The 22,524-nt window shown below is 32.9% G+C and overlaps 1 protein-coding gene across 2 annotated transcripts; it reads left to right on the top strand.

Moving 5' to 3' along the window:
- The first annotated feature begins 973 nt into the window (after positions 1-973).
- On the top strand, positions 974-21,658 carry LOC136975056 (uncharacterized). 2 transcript variants are annotated; one of them, XM_067270050.1, is made up of 10 exons: positions 974-1,084; positions 3,918-4,096; positions 4,179-4,280; positions 10,572-10,678; positions 10,765-10,798; positions 14,370-14,525; positions 15,344-15,488; positions 20,574-20,803; positions 20,998-21,284; positions 21,352-21,658. In XM_067270050.1, the coding sequence occupies exons 1-10, from the start codon at positions 1,024-1,026 to the stop codon at positions 21,611-21,613; spliced, it is 1,563 nt and encodes a 520-aa protein (XP_067126151.1). In that variant the 5' UTR covers positions 974-1,023; the 3' UTR covers positions 21,614-21,658. The 2 variants fall into 2 exon arrangements, with proteins under 2 accessions (XP_067126151.1, XP_067126152.1); XM_067270051.1 differs by lacking the exon at positions 974-1,084 and adding an exon at positions 1,571-1,725.
- The last annotated feature ends 866 nt before the right edge of the window (positions 21,659-22,524 follow it).

The following is a 22,524-nucleotide window of genomic DNA, read 5'->3' as shown; positions in this document are numbered from 1 at the left end:
TATTTATTCTTTCTGTTTACTTTTTACTTTTTTTGAAATGACAATTTCATAAGATATTTTGTAAGAGAAAATTGATTTTATTAATCTTTACACTGGAAATAATTACTGTCCGCGAGCGACAAGGCAAACCCTCTAAAAGCCGTATACAAGAGCTGTAGTATATACAAAGTAGGTCTTCAGAGTAGATGGAATTTTTGCTCATTCTTATACGAGTTTTTCTCATTTTCATGACGATAAATGAAGCGAACATAAGTAAAAATAAACCTGTTTAAGGAATACGATTTTAATGAATCGATTGATTCACTAAAATGAAAATAATCTTAGACGAAATCTGACTATTCGTTATTAAGAACACATAAATGTTATCTTTTGAAAAATATCTTAGACCTGACTAGTGATGTATTATTAGATTATAAAGCATTGGTCTATGACGGTATACTTAAACTTATGCTAAATAAAATTCACGATATTTCTTCAAGAATAAGAGCTAATTTTCTTATTCTTATTTTTTTAACAAAGAACTTCGTATCATCAAATATAATCGCTCTATTTATCCATATTTCTTTACTTCAATATATTTAAAATAATATTTCAAGAAATTATTAAGATCTTATTAAAGTTATTTTTAAGTAATTCAATTAGAATACAGTGAAACCGTCCTATAACGGACACTCGCGACACCAAACAAACAGTCCGCTATAGAGAGGTTTCTGCCGAAGAGAGATTTTATTAAAATTACCTCTAAATGAAACATTTTTATTAACGAACGTATAATGCATTGTATTTCCATATCATTTACAATTTCACGAGCATAAATTGTAATAAATTCTTAACAATTCATTATGACTATACAGATTTTTAAATTTAATATTTAGAAATTATCTATAATAAAATTAAACAGTTGAAACTAGTTATAGATAAAATAATAAATTTAAATTATAAAAATAACTTAAATATAAACATATCTTTTCAGAAAAACTAATGATTTAATATTTTTAATGTTATACGAAGAATAGTATACGTATGTATTTTCTACATTTTTCATATGTTGTTGTTATATTAATCTGTGATAATCCTCTTCACAGTAAGTAATTTTCCCATTAAATATTATTTAATTAAATTTTAAATCATACTTAGAAAGACATTGGAATAATCTAATTTTACATTATTTTAAATAATATAATTACTATTACTATTAACTACATAATTATTTTGACACCAATTCATATTGAATGTTGAAAAATCTTTGCTCCAAATAAAAATATTAATTAATATTATATAATTAATTAGCAATAAAATTATAATCATTATAAAAATGATTTCAAAATCATTTCCTTTTAATAATTATTGGCTGCTTTCTTGTTTTTACTTTCTCTGCAATTATATATAATAGAGAGAAAGTATGGTAACAGGTCAAAAAATGCCCCCTCCAAGATTTTTACATTTGTGCATTCAGGTGACCTTCAAACGTCAAGAAAAGCAAAAAGATGGAGAATTTTCTGTATATACACAGATGTTGTAGTGTGTGTAGGGAGCGCAATTTTTACACCCATTTCGAAGCTTAATAATTCACGTATCTTTGTTCGAAATTTTCTGAAATTTTGTAGGAAGGCTTGTGTATTAGGGAGAAATGTTTCTAGAAATTTTCAGGAAAATCGGACAATTGATTCAGGAGGTATGGCCCCACCATCTTAACATCTCCCAAACCAATCTAAAGACTTAAAGGTAATGGTGGCAATTATTAGGGATGAAAATAAAGAATGTGGGAAACTCCAGCAATAACATTTCCAGACTTTATTTAATATATGTTATATCTTAAAATTTTCATCTGTTTCATTGATATCGATTGTGAGAACACTTATCACAGTAATTTCTTATTGAATTCACAATTATGTATATGATACTATAACCTTTTTCAGTTAAAATGAGTTAATATCTTGGTTAAAATCTGCACTAAAACCATTTTGTTCTACTTTGAAACAATGAAAAATTACTCAATATCTATCATCTTCTCCAAATGATAAATTTTATTGAGGTTAAAATCGAATATTTGTACAGTTTGATGCGAAACAATTCAACAATAGGAGACAAACATAAACTTTAAAATCTTTAAATTTATCTTTTTTCACATCGCAGGAACAGAAGGTTACACAGAAAAATCGACTCTCTTCTGTTGTGTGATTTTCGTTCTGGTTTTTACTGCTATACAAATTATGCTTTTTTTAAAAATGATACTGAATTCACGAAGGTTATAGTAACGTTACAACAAGCGAGGTAGAGCCACTAAAAACATGGAGTCTTTTCGTATGATCTGCATTCTTATAGTATAAAAAAGACGAATTAAAAGTTTGTGTTTGTCTTCTAGTTACGAATATATTTTCGTAAAGGTTAGACCTGAGTTTTACTTTTATATAAATTCATAAAAGTTATAAAAATACCGAACAACTTTATCTGGATAGTTGCTATTCTGTTTTTTGCTTTGAATAATCGATTCGTTTTCTTTCTTTGTTTTCGAATTAATTTTTAATGTTACCGCAATGCTACTAAAGCACATATACCGCAATTTCTATTTTTCTCAATGCAAATTTCAACAAAAATTATAACTAGATATAAAATGTTTCTATTGCAGATTTCATTTTTATAATTTCACGAATTAAATCATAAATAATTAAGAAAGCCAAGATAAAAAGTATAGGGCCTAATAAATCGTACAAAAACAGAAATACTGTGAATACATTTCTTTAGTGTTTGCCTCCATCCCTTTTATATCACAGCTATGATAGGACACTGAAAGCAAAGATACTAAAGCAACAATAGGACACTGAAAGCAAAGATACTAAAGCAACAATAGGACACTGAAAGCAAAGATACTAAAGCAACAATAGGACACTGAAAGCAAAGATACTAAAGCAACAATAGGACACTGAAAGCAAAGATACTAAAGCAACAATAGGACACTGAAAGCAAAGATACTAAAGCAACAATAGGACACTGAAAGCAAAGATACTAAAGCAACAATAGGACACTGAAAGCAAAGATACTAAAGCAACAATAGGACACTGAAAGCAAAGATACTAAAGCAACAATAGGACACTGAAAGCAAAGATACTAAAGCAACAATAGGACACTGAAAGCAAAGATACTAAAGCAACAATAGGACACTGAAAGCAAAGATACTAAAGCAACAATAGGACACTGAAAGCAAAGATACTAAAGCAACAATAGGACACTGAAAGCAAAGATACTAAAGCAACAATAGGACACTGAAAGCAAAGATACTAAAGTATAACTTTAGTATCTATTGATATATAGTTATAAAAGTTAACGATAGATTCAGAGAGGTTTTGAAAGTTTAAAGCAGAAAATGAACGAACTTAACTACAAAAAATAAGTTTATTTATGAAAAGTTTCCGAGAAAACTAATACCATAATGGAAAAACGAAATAATAGGTATGCCAGGCACAGTTTGAGAATTAATGAAATAAAACAAAATTGGAAAAACTAACAAATACTTTAATCCGCCAGTGAATTCTTTGCTCTTTACTTTAAATAAGAAAAAGAAGAAGAAATCTAATCTTTAAGACTTTTATTTTGTACATGAAAAGTCAATTCTGCAATATAAATTTACTAACAGATAAGAATATAATGTTTATATAACATAAACTTGACAGTTTTGATTTCATTACAAAATGAATTCAAAATAATAGACTTTAACTTCACTTCACGATAAGAAATATATTTTTTAGAAAGTATTTAATAAATTTAAATATAAAAAGTTTATCATTAGTTTACTGTTTGTTTGCTATTTTTTTTTTCTGGTTATCCAATTATAATAAAAACTTATATTATATTACTTGCTACTCTTAATTATAAGTTAGTAGAACGTTTTTTTACGAAATAAATGATTATTTGCTCAGGAGATTTTATACAAAAACTCCACGATAATGGATTCAAAACAGACGTCAAATGCTTTCCTGAAAGTCCTTACTCAACACATGTTAATATATTTTTTATGTTTCCACCTGAAGACATGTATTTTTATATAAGTATTGATAATTCAACTGTCACCATCGTCGAAGATGAAGTGATAAAATTTGTGAGCTTTAATATTTATTTTTCTAGTTAATTCATTACATTTAAGAAGTTTAAAATTAAGAATTTCTATTATTTTTATTCAGTGTCGAGCTGACGATATCGACGATTGTGAAGCATACGGATATAATAAAAATTACAGGAGAACAACTTTAGAAGGAAAAACGGTGCCTATATTAGCTCGTCAAGTACATATTTATTTATTTTTCTTTCTGATTTAATGTATAAACTATATCATTCTAAGCAAAATATCATTTTTTAATAATCAGTCACTCTATCTGAAACAATTAACAATTTTTAAAAGGACCGTAATTGACAGGAATGAAAAAAAGGCTGTAAACTTACATTTAACATGCCGATTCGATGTTTTGAACGTTAAAAGATTAAACACGCGATAAAACAAGAAATTTTACATAAAAAGGATAGTGCTGATACAATAACACAATAATAAACTGGGGTACTGGTAAAACAGTATAGTAGTAAAAATATACATTGTTAAAACAAAATTATAAGCAGATTCACAGTAACACGAATAGAGCAACAAGATGATTCGAAGTACATTCCAGAATAGCCGTCACCCTCTCCTGTATCCATTTCACACTTCTCCTCTCCCCCACTCACCCTCTGGTCAAATATGCCTATCACGATTCCTGTAATTTTTGGCCGGAATTGTTATTCATGATTTTCTCTTTGTTTTTTTTTTTTATTATTTCCAAGTGTTCATACCTAGGGATTGCAATCCAGCAGTGTTTTCAATCCAGCTGGATTTTTGCTGGACCAACACCATTCCAGCTGGATCCAGCGCAGATGTATTTTCGGTGCAATAAAGTGTTATCTATCTATCTATCCAGCAATTTATGTTTTTTTTTAAATAAAACATTTTTTTAAAATACTTAAGAAGCTTTTATTATTTAGACTGGTCATTATAAATCAGTAAAACTTCTTGCACATTTAGGTAGTAAACTTAACTTTAATTCGGTTTAACACTTGAGATAGAGATAATTGACTTTAAATGTTTAGTTAAAGATTACATTATAATTATAATCTAAGTTAAATAATAGCAAAGGTAATTCTACTAATTAATTTATGTTAATATATTATAATAATGTAAGGACGGATAATCAGTGGCTAAGTGGCTATCAGTCTTACCAGTTTTCTTGTATAGGCTTTACATATCAGTCTGTAGTTATTTATAATTAATTTAATTATTAGTGTTAGTAAAGTAGTGAGTAAGTAATTAGTAGTTAGTTATTATTATCACAATCATGAATCACATACATTCATATCATCATATATCTAAGATACTGATACTCATTAATTTAATTAACTATCTAACTAACTAAGTAGTCTTAGTTTCTCACTAATTTTCACAAATAAAATTGCCTTGCCTAGCCCACTAACCACTTATAGAATAAAAGTTAAAAACTCTAACTTAATAGAATTAGAATAGAAGTTATAAAATATTAGTCTTGTCTTTAAAATTAAATCAATCACTTCTGTTATTTTTTTGACTTTTCTGGAAGTAGGATCTCAAGAAACAAATGGTATTGTTGGTGTTGTCTCCCAACCTACTTCTTAATGAACTGTATATATACCCCGCTACGGAGAAGGCCCTTTCTGCCTGTACGTTAGTTGGTTTCAGGGTCATCAAATAATCATAAATCGTTCCGTCATGTGATTTATTGACGTCACAACTGACCGTAAATGAAAATTATGCACCAGGATTAGGAGAGGAGTTACTTATTTTATTTAGTGAAAGCGGAAAGTCAACTGGCAATTACATCAGCAGAGGCAAAAGGGCGGACAGTGCGGTGTAGAGGGGGGTGTAGCACGTGCTGCATTGAACGGCAACGTCACTCTCGCCGCCGAGCGATAGCGCACGTAGCAAAGCGGCAACGCCGACAACGTAGACCTTTTCGCCATTATTTAGAAAGTTAATTGAGTATTTGCGGATCCGCAGCGCTGGATCCAGCACCTGGTGCTGGATAAAGCAGGCCAAAGAATGTGCTGGATCCAGCTGGATTGCTGGATGAGAGATCCAGCAATTGCAATCCCTATTCATACCATCTTTTTTATAAGTATTTTGACAGCATCCTTTACAATCTGACAGCCTTCATCATTACAGTGGGCAGCTACAGCCGAGTTATCATAATTGTACGCTATGGCAGAGATATGTTCTTTAAAAAGAACCTTTTATTCCTTACTAGTTTCACCAATGTAAGATTTCGGTGTGGTACAGTCGCATTCAAATTTGTAGACAACGTTTTTTGGTCCCATATGTTAGCTTTACTGCTAGGTACAGTATGTATATTTTCTTATGTAAGCTGTTGTGATGTTCGGGTACCAAAATAATACCATAATAATACCATTTTTCATTCCTGTCAATTACGGGAGTCGTATTGAACATGTTGTCCATCAATTAAAATCTCCATGCATTTGTGATTCACTTTACTTACGGTTTATATACAATTTTGTCAAAAATAAATGTGTTATGAAAAACAAATGGTATGCCATTTTGTGTGCCATTATATATATTCGTATATTCTATCTTACCTTGTATTCATTTTAAATAAAGATAAAAAGTAAACTCCAATACTGGATAGCAAAGAGATGAATATTTTAAGTCATGATATTTATTCAATTGGGTTCTTTGATACATTATCGGGTGTACTATAAGATTACCACCTATGGAATTTCGGGACTTTGGATATATATTTGAACTCAGAGGACCGAGACGAGTTCAACGGTACTCTACTTTTGGGCCGGAAGCAAAAAATAAGAAAGCTATCATACTTTTTTTCGGCAATCGCGCGATGATCGGGAGTCGCGTCGCTCTCTCCGTTAAGCCTATCGCGTGTTTAACAGGCAGTCCGGAAAGTTGGCCATATATACCTTCAACAAAGGCAGATGTTGATCCACGAGCACACAGATCGTCTACAGTTCGAGTTAAGTCCTTTTTGCACACCCTTGCGCTCGTCGACCTCGGGGGCTATGGCTCCTCAGTATCACTATCGCTCGCGGTCGGCTAGTACTACGAGCCGACCGCGCTATCGCGATTGGGAGTCGCGATGCTTGAACAAAAGGAAAAAAGAAACTGGCGTTCGACTGTTCGTGCTCCCGACGGACTCCCTCTGGGAGGGGAGCCGCCGGCAGGCCGCCGATTGTTTAACGTCACTAGTTATTGATTCACGGTAGCTCTTAAACAAAAGAGAAAAAAGGAAGTGGCATTCGACTTTTCGTGCAATTTCTTGCCTTACGGTGCTTTTTTTATTTGTTTGCAGACTTTACCTCGAGATGGCAGCACTAGCACCTACAGTGCCGTCTGCATGAAAGCATTAAAAAAGTATGATAACTCAAAAACTATAACGACTTTCTTACGTTTTGTCTCCGGTCCAAAAGTAGGGTACCGTTGAACTCGTCTCGGTACCCTCAGTTCAAATATATACTCAAAGTCCCGAAATTTCATAGGTGGTAATCTATAGTATCTCCAAATTATCTAGTTGTATCAAATATCATTATTTGGGGTATACTATAGATTACTCCCTATGGAATTTCGTGTGTTTGGGTATATATCTGAACTCAGGGGACCGAGACGAGTTCAACGATACTCTACTTTTGGACCGGAGACGAAAAATAAAAAAGTTATCATACTTTTTTTCGGCGATCGCGCGATGATAGGGAGTCGCGTCGCTCTCCGCTAAGTCGGCCTCGCTATCGCGATCGGGAGTCCCGTCGCTTGCCGTTAAAATTGCCTTTAGTAGACGTTTTACCCCCTTTTTTTTACTTCGTTCAAGAACTACCGTGAATTGATCACTAGTTTAGCACATGGCGGCGTGTGGTGGCGCCCATACGAGAGGTCAGTCGGGCCGCCACGTTCGCTGCCATAAGTAACATTAACCGAAATGGCGATCGCGCGATGATCGGAAGTCGCGTCGCTCTCTCCGCTCTCGTATCGCGTGTTTAACCCTACTGGAGATGACCGTAGTCCGACGTCACGGTTTGCAGACTTTACCGCAAGATGGCAATACTGGCAACTACGATGCCGTCTGCATGAGAGCATTAAAAAAGTAACTTAACTTAGGTAACTTAAAAAGTATGATAACTTTTTTATTTTTCGTCTCCGGTCCAAAAATAGGGTACCGTTGAACTCGTCTCGGTCCCCTGAGTTCAAATATATAATCAAAGTCCTGAAATTCCATAGGGAGTAATCTATAGTACACCCTTATTTGGATAATGTAAACAAAATAAGGAATTGTTTTTTTTCTAAAGTATATGATACTCCATAATATTTATATTGATTTATAAGCAATAAATAAATTTATGTTTATTATTAATAAAATTCCTTAAATAAAAAAAAACGGTTAATGTAACCCTTGGTGCCAAGATGGCGGCGCCCCCGGTTGCCATCTTGGATTGGTCTGGAGACTGCGCGTTTAGCGCTATTTTGATCGGAGATCACGTGTCTCCGAAAATATAATAATCTAAGATAAAATATTGATGATAAAAAAACATACTCACGTTAACGATTCCTTTTTTATATTCGATCCTACTTTTTTCTCTAGCTTGGTAGATTCCAATTTCATTTTTTGCAGGTCCTTTCTTCCCTAATGTTGTCGTTTCTGCTACAACCTTAGAGGAGTGTTTGGCTGCCTTTTTATTCACATTTGCCGTTGCCTTTTCCTATTCCTTCTCTATTTTCAGTGTTTGCTTCTTATTAAAGTTCGGAAGTAGTGCGGATGGAACATATTGTAGATCAAACCATTTTGGAGTTTTCCCAGTCCCTGGACACATCGCAACCAATTGTTTTGCGAAAAATTAGAAACTGTCTCCAGGTTTTCTTTATACTTATTCAATCAGATATATGCTTTGGACATTTCCGAATGCTGTAATTCCATTTTGCCGTACATTTCAAACAATTTGAGGACGAACCGAAAGGCAAAATATACGACCAAAAAGGACATTGCCAAATATGCTTTTGAATGTTTCCTTCGTATGCTGAATACTTATTATCACTTTTACAAATCTTAGAAAACACGATTTTAAGTCGCTTCTATAGTATAATTTACATGTTTTAGCGCACGAGTTGCCCCCTTTGGCACAATTCTAGATGTTTATGAGGGGGTCGGGACCTTGACAGGGCGTTAGAGCATATTAATAGGAACAAAAAAAGTCTAATAAATCATGGGTGTACGGGCGACCCTTCGCGAGATATAGGCCCCCCAAAATGACTATCGACGTCGGAACTGACGCCGCTTTCTCCGCTAAGCCTATCGCGCGTTTAACAGGCAGCAAGCCCTACTGGGTGTACTATGGATTACTCCCTATGGAATTTCAGGACTTTGATTATATATTTGAACTCAGGGGACCGAGACGAGTTCAACGGTACCCTATTTTTGGACCGGAGACGAAAAATAAATGTTACTTATGGCAGCGAACATGGCGGCCCGACTGACCTCTCATACGGGCGCCACCACACGCCGCCATGTGCTAAACTAGTGATCGATTCACGGTAGTTCTTGAACGAAGTAAAAAAAGGAGGGAAACGTCTTCTAAAAACAATTTTAACGGCAAGCGACGGGACTCCCGATCGCGATAGCGAGGCCGGAACTGACGTAGGCGCATCTTTCGAGGGCTATATCTCGCGAAGGGTCGCCCGTACACCCATAGTTTATTAGACTTTTTTTGTGCCTATTGATATGCTCTAACGCCCTGTCAAGGTCCCGACCCCCTCATAAACATCTAGAATCTTGCCCATCCTTTCATGAGTTCGTTATAGTCCTAATTTTAAGGCAAATTTAAAGCCATTATTAATATCATTGTCCCACACTAATTTCAAATATTCATTTTCATCTATCTATCGGAATTTACGAGGAGTTCCACCTAACAAAAATTTGCCAGACCTAATTTCTGCATAACTACTAGACAAAATTATCAAAAAAAAAATAATAAATAACATTTTTAGTTGTTATCTATATCAAATTCACTAATACTATCGTTTAAGAACAATATATTTACCTTTTCAACTTCTTTTGGAAAAACTATTGAAAAAATACAAATAAAAAATTTCACTATACATACAACGCAACACTGTCAATATCGTCTACCTACTGGCTAATTTGCATATTTGCACGAAAAACTACCATCTACCGAAATTTGTAAAATATGACGTGTCATATTTTACAAATTTGCATAATCTTTCACATTCTTTTTTTTACATCACGTTAAACGTCATTACGTATTACGTCAGTAAATTACATGATAGCTCCCTCTATCGCTATTACCTCACGACACCCGAATTGGAGATTACCGGAAGCGCCGCCATCTTGGCACCAAGGATTACATTAACCTAAAAACTATTGGTAATAAAAGAATTTTATACGATTTTCATAAATTAAATAAAAATGATTTAAATAACTAAAATAAAAATGTTTTAAATAAACATTAAATAAATATATTATATTCAAATTTCATGCTTACAGACTAAAAATCAACTAGAAGTTAAAATGTCAATGTACGGTTTTGAACTGAATCCTGATGTGTATTTATCAAAATTCACATTGTTGCTTGCAGAAGCTCTTAATTGCAAGTAAGATCCAATATAAAATAAAATAATGTATAGGAAAAATACTATTTATTTTCTTAAGAATTTAAAATAGATTTTGAATTTTGCAGATTCGAAGTCGTAAGCACTTCCTTCTTTACTGAGGTAAATTCCATTTTCAGAATCTGTATATGCTTAGAATTCTGATTACAATTTTTAAACAAATATTTAGTTAAACACGATGCAGTACTTCTGTTTGTTAATCAACTTGGACCATCGGTGATGTTTAACACGAGCAATAAGTTGTATATACATGTTTTCATTGTAGTTGTAAGATATGAACAAAATATAGAACTGTAAAGACTGTCTTATCTTTACACTAACGATTTCTTACCAATCCCTATCCCGTGTACAGTAGAATCCACAGAGCCCATTAACACGACTGCAGATATGGAGCTTCTTTTATGTTCATAAGACATAGTTAATTTTTTTAAGCACTCTACATTACTACATATACTGTACAGTACATCAGAGAATGCTGTAGGTAGAGTTTATGTTTTCCTTGCTAGCTTGTGTTTACTATATTTACGTACAAATAATGCTAACGATAAATTATAGAATAAAAAAGATGGTGTTTCTTTTGTAAATTGCTTATTTTTTCATTGCATTGAAATTGTGATCCTATTGAGCATTTTCCCCCTGAATGCGTGTACTGTACTGTATTTTTAGAACGATCAATATGCAGCTGTTTCAAACTGGTTTTAACCGGTCTTAAAATATATCTCTATTTAATTTATTTTTGGGCCACTATATTTTTAATAATGCATTTTTTATCTAGTCTATATTGTTGTACAAATCAACACAAGACTACTGTTAATAATGCATATGTATTTAATTAATGTATGCAAGAATAACATCAACAATACGTGACAGTAATTATATTAAGTTACATACAATTTAACTTAAGGTAAGGGCACGTTATTTTTTGGCCGATTGCGAAATGGCCCGTTAAAACACGAAAAATATTTGTAATTTACATGAAAATATAAATATTATAAAGGCGTGTATCTAATGGCGTAAGTAAGATTTTGCTCTGGGGCGGCGTGAATCCTAAAAATTTGCACAAATTTCAATAGCGTTTTCGATAATAATTTTAAGAATTAAATTAAATCGATTGAAGAAATGTAATTGGCGGGTTTTATGATGAGAATCGAGAAAATGGGAAATGTTATACAGTAAAATATTTGTCTGCAATTGGAATTCTGCGACTTACAGTGTATAGTATCATTTTAAGAGTAGAGCAGATGGGAACCTGCAGAAAGAATAACGGCAAGTGATGAAAAGAGGAGGAAAATGAATGAAAAGAACAGGATCAATTAGAGGAAAAACACTTGGAAAAAGTTTGACAAACGCTTAGAAAAGTGGGAAGAAAGTTTTACATTTCAGACGGACATATTCACCGGATTGTGAAAAAACGTCAAGTGATTTTCAAGAAGGGAAAGTCTGCTCCTAAATACACGACGAAGGAACTTGTTATACAAAAACCCTTCTGTGGAAGCTGCGTGATGGTGTTTCGAGCATCAATCAACAATCTTGATGCGGTTATAGACAACGAGTCCTATTTCACTTTCGACGGAAGTGAATATGCTGGTAACAAGGACTGTTTACCAACGAAAGGCTAGATGTGAATCCCGAAATCAAATACAAACGATACTTTAAGTTTTAGCCGAAGCTTCTGGTTTGGCTAGCAATCAGTCCGAAGGGATGTTAGTATATCTTCATCACCTTGTCACGGCTCTCCATTATTAAAGAAGCGCATGGCGACAATTGTATTTAGAAGAGATTATTCTTTTTCCTAAAGAAATACTACTCTGACCATAAATATACCTTCCGGCTAGAAGTGGCCGCCGCCCATTATGTTTAAGACACAGTTGCCAAGTTGGATTTTTGCGGAATTCAATATATCTCCCGTAAAGACAACTAAAACAGGTTGATAAATGTTGATTCTCTGAAGCAAGAGGTTTATGAAAATAGTTGGGAAGTTGGATCCGCGAAGGGAAAACAGAATCGATGCCAAACTTGGCAACTCTAAAGCTGACCACGTCCGGAGATTAATGAAGAGGGTTAAGACTAAAGTTTAAATTTCAATTCATCGGGGTCCTGATCATCTCATCTGAACGTTAAACAACCTGTCTTTAAAAACCTTATTTTAAAATAAATAATGAATTTTAAACAACTTTAAAAGTTTTGCATATTTTTAGAATACGCGCTCTTATATTCAACCATAAAATCATTTAACTAGCGTTATCAATTGTTAGCGCTGTGCTATATGAGATAACACGTGTTTCTGGGTGACAAACAATACCGGTAAGGTAGGCATAATTTAATCCGATTTATATAAAACGAACTATGTCATTGGTTTGATTACTTAATTGTAAGCTGCTCGTCACTCGTCACCAAACACATAATGTAAGATTATGCGAATATAGCAGGTCAAAAGTCATAAATATAACACAAATATATTCACTTATGACTTTTTAAAAACGAAGCTGATACACCAAAGAAGCAATCCACAAAAAACTGTAACGCGATACGACCCGCTTCTATTGTTAATCGCTGTTCAAAAACCACTTTTAGTTGAAGAGAGCGCTGACAGATGTCTGAAGCATCACAGGTGTCTCGCCATAAGAAATTCTAGAAAGTGCGTCTAGAACACGCAAGAAAAGTGTCAAGAATCCAGATAAAAATTTACTACATAATCTTTTGATAATATCAGACCCAGTAATTACAGCTACAAGAAAAGAAAACAAGAAAAGCATACAAGAATAGTTATTAATCCTGAAGTAATGAAGCTGTTCCAAATATCCAAATAACAATAGCAACAAATACAAGAAAAATGATGACGATTCTCTTTGTAGTGAGCTGCCGATTCTGACGATAGAAATAGTCGTGATAGTATGTAATGTATAAAATTACGTTTCTTGTACGTTTTAAGATTTATTCTAATTATTGTAAATATATTTTAATTACAATTAAATTGTTCCATTCTTATTATAAATTTGTCCCGCTAGATCCGCGAAATCTTACACTGTGCAGCGAGTGGTCTTTATTGCAACACGGTGAAAAAACGCATGTACAGATACTAAATGAGAAACACGAGAAAGTAGAACATGAGTATCTGTGGTCATATCTAGATTGTGTTGTTATTTTAGAAATTGGTTTGTTTCGCTCTAAAGAATATCATTTCTATACAAAATGAATGTGCCGTAGGGAAGCGAAACTTTTGAACAAAGTTCGATGAATGGAAATAAAATTCGATTCTGTTAGGCAACTGTTTAATTTATGTTTTAGTGTCTTTAGTAAAAAGAGTGATATTGAACATCAATTACCTTTTAATAAATGTATGCACCTATGCACAATTTTATAGGATTAGGTTCTTAATAAAATAATAATGATGTGAAATTAGTTCATCGGCACTTTTGACTCATGAAAGTAGATGCCATAACAATTCTCATTGTTAACTACATCAAAAAATAAACTAATAATTTCCAAATTAATATATATTAATATTTAATTATAAATAGCATAAGAAACTAATAAAACTAGTCATTATATACTGTGCAATGTTGTCTATAAATACGTCTATTGTATTCATAATACTGAAATAAAATATTTTGACAAAGCATAATAATAAATAATATAAAATATTTTACTTATCAAATAAATTTATTTTCAGGAAATAGGTTTGGAAATTCCAGTTGTACGGAAACCGAGAAACGAAATTGGTACATTGTCTTCACCTGCGATAACAGATACTCCACCCATATTCGTCATTAGAGCAGCTCAACCTTTAGACAAATCCGCAGCATTTATCAAGCCTTTTTCAGTAACGGTGAATGCAGAATATTTATTTGAAATATTCTTACACGGGGGAAAAACTAACAGAGTACAATCTCGGCAATCCCATATATATATATACATGGACGGCATCGGATTAAGAAAATTGACGGATGATTGGAAGTTCCACTTATTCACGAATTAACAATTTAAACACAATAAAAAATGTTTAACATAAGTAAAATTGACATAATGAAAACAGTTACGCACATAAACGAATATAATAGCCCTCAACTGACACAACAAAACATCCGAGCATCTTCAACGCCGGTAATCAGTTTTGCCAAGTTAGTGGATTCCCACTAAATTTAATGGGAAATTGAAGCAACCGTAAAATATTTAGTGGAAGGTATAGAATTTTAGTTGGAAATTTCGTACCCGAGAACGTTTTTTTGAACAGCCTAAGCTGACCAGCCAAACAATCTTTAATTAATATCGAGACCAATCTGGGTCTGCATATCATGCCATGTTTAGTAGGTAGGTATTGAAATTTAATGGGAACTGGAGTTTTAACTAGTGTAAGTTTATCTACGATTTGGCAACATGCCGGTAATACTCGGAAGTCGACTAGTGTCGGAGGTGTCGAACCAGCAAACGGCTGGAGTACTGAGTTTGTACTATAATTGAGTTGAAAACGTTACTTGGGAGCATTAAGTGTCTGAAGGCATTTCAAAAATTCAATATAAAATACATAAATATAAACTGTTATAAGTCTATTAAGCAGCGATACATCAAAGTTATGAAAGTAAAATTTTAGAAATACTGTACAGTTTTGATTTAATTAATTAATAACAAAAATTTTTGTGTTTTTAGGTATGGTTGGGCATTGCTGTGAGTTTACCTGTGATCACCTTATTTTTATTTAGTTTCTCGAGACTGGAAGGAAAATTAAAAAATAAGAAAGTTCCGAGAACTTCAAGAATAATATGGTTAACAATAGACAGCCTTTTAAGACAAGGTTAGATTAAGATTACTACGTATGTATAAACTTTGGAACTACAAGGGCCGTTCAAAAAGTTCCCGGAAAATGTAAAGAGAAAGAGAGAAAATTGAATTAAACGCTTTATTTTTCAAACATATGTTCCATTTAAGTTAAAATATTTTTCAATATGATGTCGCCATCCTTCCAAGCCCTTCTGGAAAAATCACTGCTCCTTGATTCTAGCCACTGAATACACAACATTCCACTCGAGTGGCCACCAGTGACCGAATGAATAAAACCACTGAACTCTGGCAGTTAGTCGTGGATTCGCGCCTGGTCAACGGGCTGGCAACGTGGAGTTTTTACGGTTTTCTTTACGTTTATATTACGTAAAAAGAGACCAGTTTCTCATTGAAGATCTTCCCAGTAGGCATCCCGGTCGTAATCAAATAGACCAAACCAAACGTTTCACTTGGGGACCTATTCCGAGCTCTTCCGATAACTGAACGAGAGCGATACACGGGACATTCGATAAGTCCCCTTAGCGAAAGGCAGTTAACGAACCTTAGACAAATCGCTATTCTGAGCTCCACGTTAAATGGGTTTCGCTACGGGTAGCCGGTCGAGATGCGTCTGGGTCCCATGCTCTCGATAGCTGTTACGCTTTAACCAATCATAGTTTAGTTAACATTGTATTTTTGTCACGTGACTGCAACCCGCCATTTTCTAAGCGAAGCGCGTGGTTTTAGCATTGTCGTGTATCAGCGCTAGTGAAATAGTTTGTTTTAAAATGTCGAAGAAAGGACAACGAAACCAGCGAACTACAAGTCGCCAGTTCGAGATGCTTGTTGATTTTATGGAAGACAACCCTAAATTAATGTCAGGGAAGTTAGATGCTCCCTTTACCGTAAAAGATCGCCAGAAATTGTGACAAGAAATAGCCGACCGTCTGAATTCCGATGGAGTCGGCTCACAAAAAGATCCAGAAAGATGGCGAAAAGTAACTGATAGTTTTGAATATAAATATATAAATATATGACTATCATTTTAATTTATACATATGCGAATGAAACCTATTTCAGAAATAATGTTCACGCTATAGCTACTTACTTTAAATTTTAACAAGAAGGAAATTACAATATTCATAAACAATTGAGGTAATTATTTTTAAGAAATACAACAACATAGTTTGTTAACGCTCTCTCCAATTGCTCGTAAAGTAAAATCATTTTTACACCAAAAGACGCCATGTTGTTTTACATTCGTTACGTTCCTAACGGCAGCTCGAGAGTGACCGATAACAAAAGCTTAGTTATCGCAAGTGGCTATCGGAACCGAAAACGAAACGTACGGCTCGGAATAGCATTTTCACGATTGATTAAACGCGAATCACGTGGTTCCGATAGAAACTGGTTTTTATCGTATTCGTTAGCTTAACGATACTTCTCAGAATAGGTCCCTTGATCTATTGACTGCTAGCGAATATCATTAATCTCTCTCTCTCTATCTCTCTCTCTCTATCTCTCTCTCTCTTTTTTTTTAATTTGGGAATAAAAATGTCTGATGGGGCTATAAGTGAATGCTGATAAAACAATCAATTAATTATAAATGTAGCAGTCTATTTACGAATAATAAATATTTTCAGAGAACTTTTTGAACATCCACGTATTTTATATGAAAAAGTGAAAATAAAACGACGATTTATACTAACATAAAGATATAATTAGAATGATTGAATTTTGTTATTTACTTATAATTATAATCATACGCTAGGCTTGTAATCAGATAAATTGGGAAGTTTTTTCTAGGATTCTGAAGCAACAATTCAGCGTAGACATACATAAATTCGTAAAGTATCTATTTATTTTATATTTTTTCATATTGTTTTTAACAATACATTAATATATTTAATACAGATAAGTGTCATTTAAAAGTTTTACAATAAAAATTTGACACATTTCATTATAATTGTTTTTGATATAGGCCTACTATAAACTGTAATTCCATATAACAAATACGCTAATTATTAATCAGACTTATTATTTTCAAATAAAATAGAAATAAGTGTATTTTTAAAATTTTTATTCTATAATTATTATATCAGTACTAAATATAGTAACTAAGAAATCTTTCTTTAGCATTTTATGATTAGGTCCAACTAACAATAGAACTATATTCGCCTTTTGGAGAGATAACCCATCCCGCTTTACTCCTATATAATGACGTCCCTAGATTTAGTACGCTAAATCTTAAAACTTACAAAGAATCTTTGAGTAAAGGATAAAAAAAAACCGATATTGCAAAAATTAACACAAAAACAATTAGCTTTATTTTACTACAGTACATGTTCAAAACGATCGCCTCAGCGACAATACAAAAGTGTAAACGGTTGAGAGCGGCACAATGGGTGTTGGCACATATGATATCTGGTGTTACCGTTCTAAATACCTTTTGTATTCAACTTTACAGTTCGTCAACATCACTCAGGGCTACTAGGTATGTATCATACATTGATGCATTTAGATGTCTCCGTAGAAAAATGTGAACCGTGGCCAAGTCTCGGAAATATGATGGACCATGGGAAGGGCCATATTATCTTATCCATTCTGTGAACCATTGACGCACTTCTCGGAAATAAGCTGACGCGACATCATGTTGATAACGAACATGTTACGGTTAATCCAATGCAATTCCATCTTAACTATGACGAAGGACCAATGGTTAGTCGTCCATCGTCATGGTTATTCGTCCGTCAATAGCATCCTACACATATATTTCGTCCGTCCATATAGCATCCTACACATGAGGATGGACGAATGGTTATTCGTCCATCGTCATATGTAGGATGCTAAGAAGCTGCTCACGCCAGATGTTAGATTCAAAAAGGCTCTTGACCTGAGGTCGTGTATTGTGCATACATTGGGAGTACGCTGCGCCCAGTGATGCACATTTTGCAAGTTACACATTCCATTTCAAAAAGTGTTGCGTCAGTTCACACAGTATAAAAGCTATACTGTGTGAACTGTTGTGATTTTATCTGGAATAACTATAGTAACCTGTTGCGCTAGTCAAATCGTCATTCGTCTTCCTATGCATTTTATGGGAGTTGCAGATATGAATGGGTTTTGTCGTCGCAATGTAAAAATTCATTTCATTTATGTCTGCTGTAGTCCACTTTGTCTCTCTGCTTCTTGTATGATTCTATGTCAACATCAATGGAAACATTCCAAATACTTTGACAAGAAGACGAGGGCAACCTAAAACAGAACCCCTTACTACGCTGCTCGATGCTATGCATTCGACGATTCTGGATGTAATCCAGAATCGTCGAATGCACAGGTCTAGCTGCAACTGGAAAGCACTCATAGATGTCTTGCTTTTGTGTTCTTGTTTTCCCATAAAGTGTAATCATTTACAGTAGTGTTTGCTAATTGATAAAGCCCATTGCCACAATGTTCTTTCAATTAGCAGACTGCACGATGTCGGCATATGATAGGGAGAAAATGTGTTGCTACATGTTTTTTTATTATATATTTTGTCAGCGTGGACATTAATTATTAATACGACAATTATACTGGTTTTAAGCTTTTACGCAAGAATTGAGCTTAAAAGAAGCTTAAAACCAGTATAATTGTCCTATTAATAATTAATGTCCACGTTGACAAAATATATAATAAAGAAATAAAGGACAGTAAGGCAATAATAATTAATAATTAGTGTTGTAACATGATTTGTCAGGATCGAATTTTAATTTGAATCTTGTTCTTTATTTGGAAAATTGGAAAATTTACATATTATCGCGAAACTATATTGCGATTTACATGTGTATTTTTTGAATGAGTTTTTATTTTGATGTATTTTTAAATTTGTTTTACCGTACACATCGCAGTGAAACAAATGCACCACATGAATATAGGCCTACTCAAACAATCTAAAATGGTCTCTTTTCCACCTGGATCAATGTAAAACGGAAAACTGTGCATATACCCTAATGAAAACGAAATTATATACACCCTTATATACATCCTGTGTATATAATAAAAACGAAATATTTAAAAATAAATTTTAATAAATACTAAGCCTATAGGCTTAAACTTTTTGTTACTATTTGCTATTTTTAGTACTAAAAATAGATATGACCAGAACAAATAATGTAAAACATTCTTATTATTATCGCCAAAATACACTATGTGGCCAAAAGTATTGCGACAATTCTAAATGAATAAAAACTTGACATTACTTGATAATCATTATTTTGTTCGGTCATTCGTTGCAGTGATTACAACCTCCATTCTACAGGAAAGACTACTTATTGTACAGTTGTTATAAGAATTAGTGTCATTCCTCTAAGAGAACAAGAATGAAGTCTGTATCTTAATCTGCATTGTAATCTACCTCAAAAATGGTCAATTGATTGAGATCGGGATTATGTGCAAACTAATCCAGTTGTTGAATACATTATCTTCAAACCATCTTTTATAGATGAGAACATTGTCGTAATATTATAGATATGGTCTATCTGCAAACTGTTGTATATATAAAGCAAAAAGTACGGAATTACCGGAATGTTTTCATATTCTTCTACATTAAGTGTTTTTGTATCATGGCAAAGTGAGTCCAAGCAGAATCCTGAAAAAATAGCATTTTATAATTCCAACGCTACAAAACAATTGGGTTTCACCCATACAGTACAGTACAGTACCTTTATATCTGAATTCCAGTTCTGTAATAGGTTTCGTCACTATAAACGGTACATTTCTCGGCATCTATGGCCGAAATCATTCATGCATTGATTTTGAAGATCAAATTCTTCATGAACAGTGTCTTGACCATTAAAATATGGCTTTTCAATCCTCTGAAGATACCCAGAAAATTTTTTATAGTATACAATCATTATTTGCAGGATGCTGTAAGGTTTTTAAAGACAATGTGCATTAATTAATGTCCGATAACTCCGATCCTTAAATGTGCTTGGTCTACCGAACCGTGGTTATACTGTAGAGGCATAATGACGTTAAGGATAATTCTCATGTTTTTTTTATTTTGGGCCATTATATTTTATTTTGGAATATTGTGTATTAATAACCAAATATTACAATAATAGCGTTAATAATTTTACAGATACCGGAATTGATTCACTTTCTTTCGACACCATTGAAGTAATTATGGGAACTTGGTTGCTGATGGCTTTTGTACTTACATCTGGGTATCTCGGTATTCTGCCCTCATTTATGATATTTCCTGGAAAAGAAGTGATACCTGAAAACTTTGCCGAGCTTGCCGAAGCTGTGAAAAGAGATGAATATTCTATTTTAACTATTCACCAATCGAAAGAATTTTGGCTATTTATGGTAAGCTTTACTTTAATATGTATGTATACCATGAAAGTTATTTTTCAAAATTTGTTCAGTTTTATTTATAAATTGCTTAGTATTATTTAATATAATTTTAGTAAGTATTAGGAAGTTGCTCTCTAAACAAAAGAATTTTGACAATATTAATTATTAAATATTTTTATCATTTATATCGAACTTCTTAATTTCAGCAACCGAATCTAATGAAGGAAGACAATCGCAATGAAATTGTATCCGTGTTAGGCGAATCAATGTCATCAGATGTGTTGGAGAACGTCGTGGAAAGTGAGACTAAAGCTCTTAATAAAGTTATAAAGGGAGGTTATGCATTAATAATATCAGAACGGCTGATAAAACCAGAAATTATGAAAATGGGAGAAGATAATTTTTTCATGTCTCAAGACGTTCTGTTTTCATCGTACAATTACATTTCAATGATGGGACAAGTTTTCAGAAATAATGATGATCTAGACAGAATGTAAGACAAATTTACTATTTGCTTATTCTAATAAAAATATAATTAAATGGAATAATTCAATTTTCAGGATAAATGTTATTCATCAATCAGGAATTATGACAAAGTTTTATACTGACCAATTAGAAAAAGCAAGACGAGAAAATGAATTTTATTCGCCTGCAATTGATAATTCCGAAAATCAAATGGAATTCGACCAGGCCATTCCTATTATTTATATTATGTTACTCGGACACTGCGCTGCTTTCAGTGTATTCATCTGTGAGGTCGTCGTTCAAGTGATTAAAAACGGAATTATAAAAAAGGCCACAAAAAGATTTCGTAGAAAATAAATATATATATTGCAACAGTATAATCTACATTTTACTAAATTTAGAAACATTTTAGTAATGTTGAAGATAAAATATATATAATTATAATATAGGCCAAGTTAGTATAATTTGCATTTACCTCAATATAATATTGTTCCTCTTTACACATTTAACTGTGAATAAATTAAAATTAATATTCAGTAATTATATATCGATAAATAATTCGTTTCATGCATCATATAGGCTACATTAGATTAGCGTATATTTTATTATATTGGAATTTTCACTTACTTGTTAGAACTTAATATGTAACTAGATAATATCCGAGAAATTTAACTGTAATTTAAAAATATGCATATTCTAATTGAAATTATACTCAAGCGTAATAAAGACTTTTATCTGTAAAATTTATAGTACTTATTATGCGTTACAATTTAGTTGGAATAAAGATTTAGTTAATAAGCAATAGTTACCAATAACATTTATTATTGTGAAACAAAGAGAAGTGTTTTTTAAACAATTAATACAAACACAAATAATGTGGTTGGGATTACGGGATGATCTCAATTTATTCTATAACCACTTACTATTGAGATCTTGTGGATAATTATTGCTTTTAGAAAGATGTTTTATATTTAATGATTCAACATTGAGTGATCATGTTACCAAATTCCTATTCAACAAACGAAAAAACATGACACTAACGTTGAACACAACGTTTAATATTGGACCAGATTTTGTATGCTTACAGAGCGCAGCAGTTTAATTCTATTTACAAGGATCTGCATATTTTCCACCAGGCCCACTAGGCTAAAGCCTAGAGGAATAAGAATTTGGAAGTGCAAAAATTTAATACAAAAACAGTAAAATAATGAAAACAAAATTTTACATTTCACAAAGAAACAATTCACAAAGGAATTAGTGAAAATTAA

This window comes from Centruroides vittatus, unplaced genomic scaffold (assembly GCF_030686945.1).
Source record: "Centruroides vittatus isolate TY-2023 unplaced genomic scaffold, ASM3068694v2 contig_361, whole genome shotgun sequence".
NCBI classification, from domain to species: domain Eukaryota; kingdom Metazoa; phylum Arthropoda; class Arachnida; order Scorpiones; family Buthidae; genus Centruroides; species Centruroides vittatus.
The sequence above is the reverse complement of the archived record's forward strand: the minus strand, read 5'-3'. Positions and strand labels throughout refer to the sequence as shown.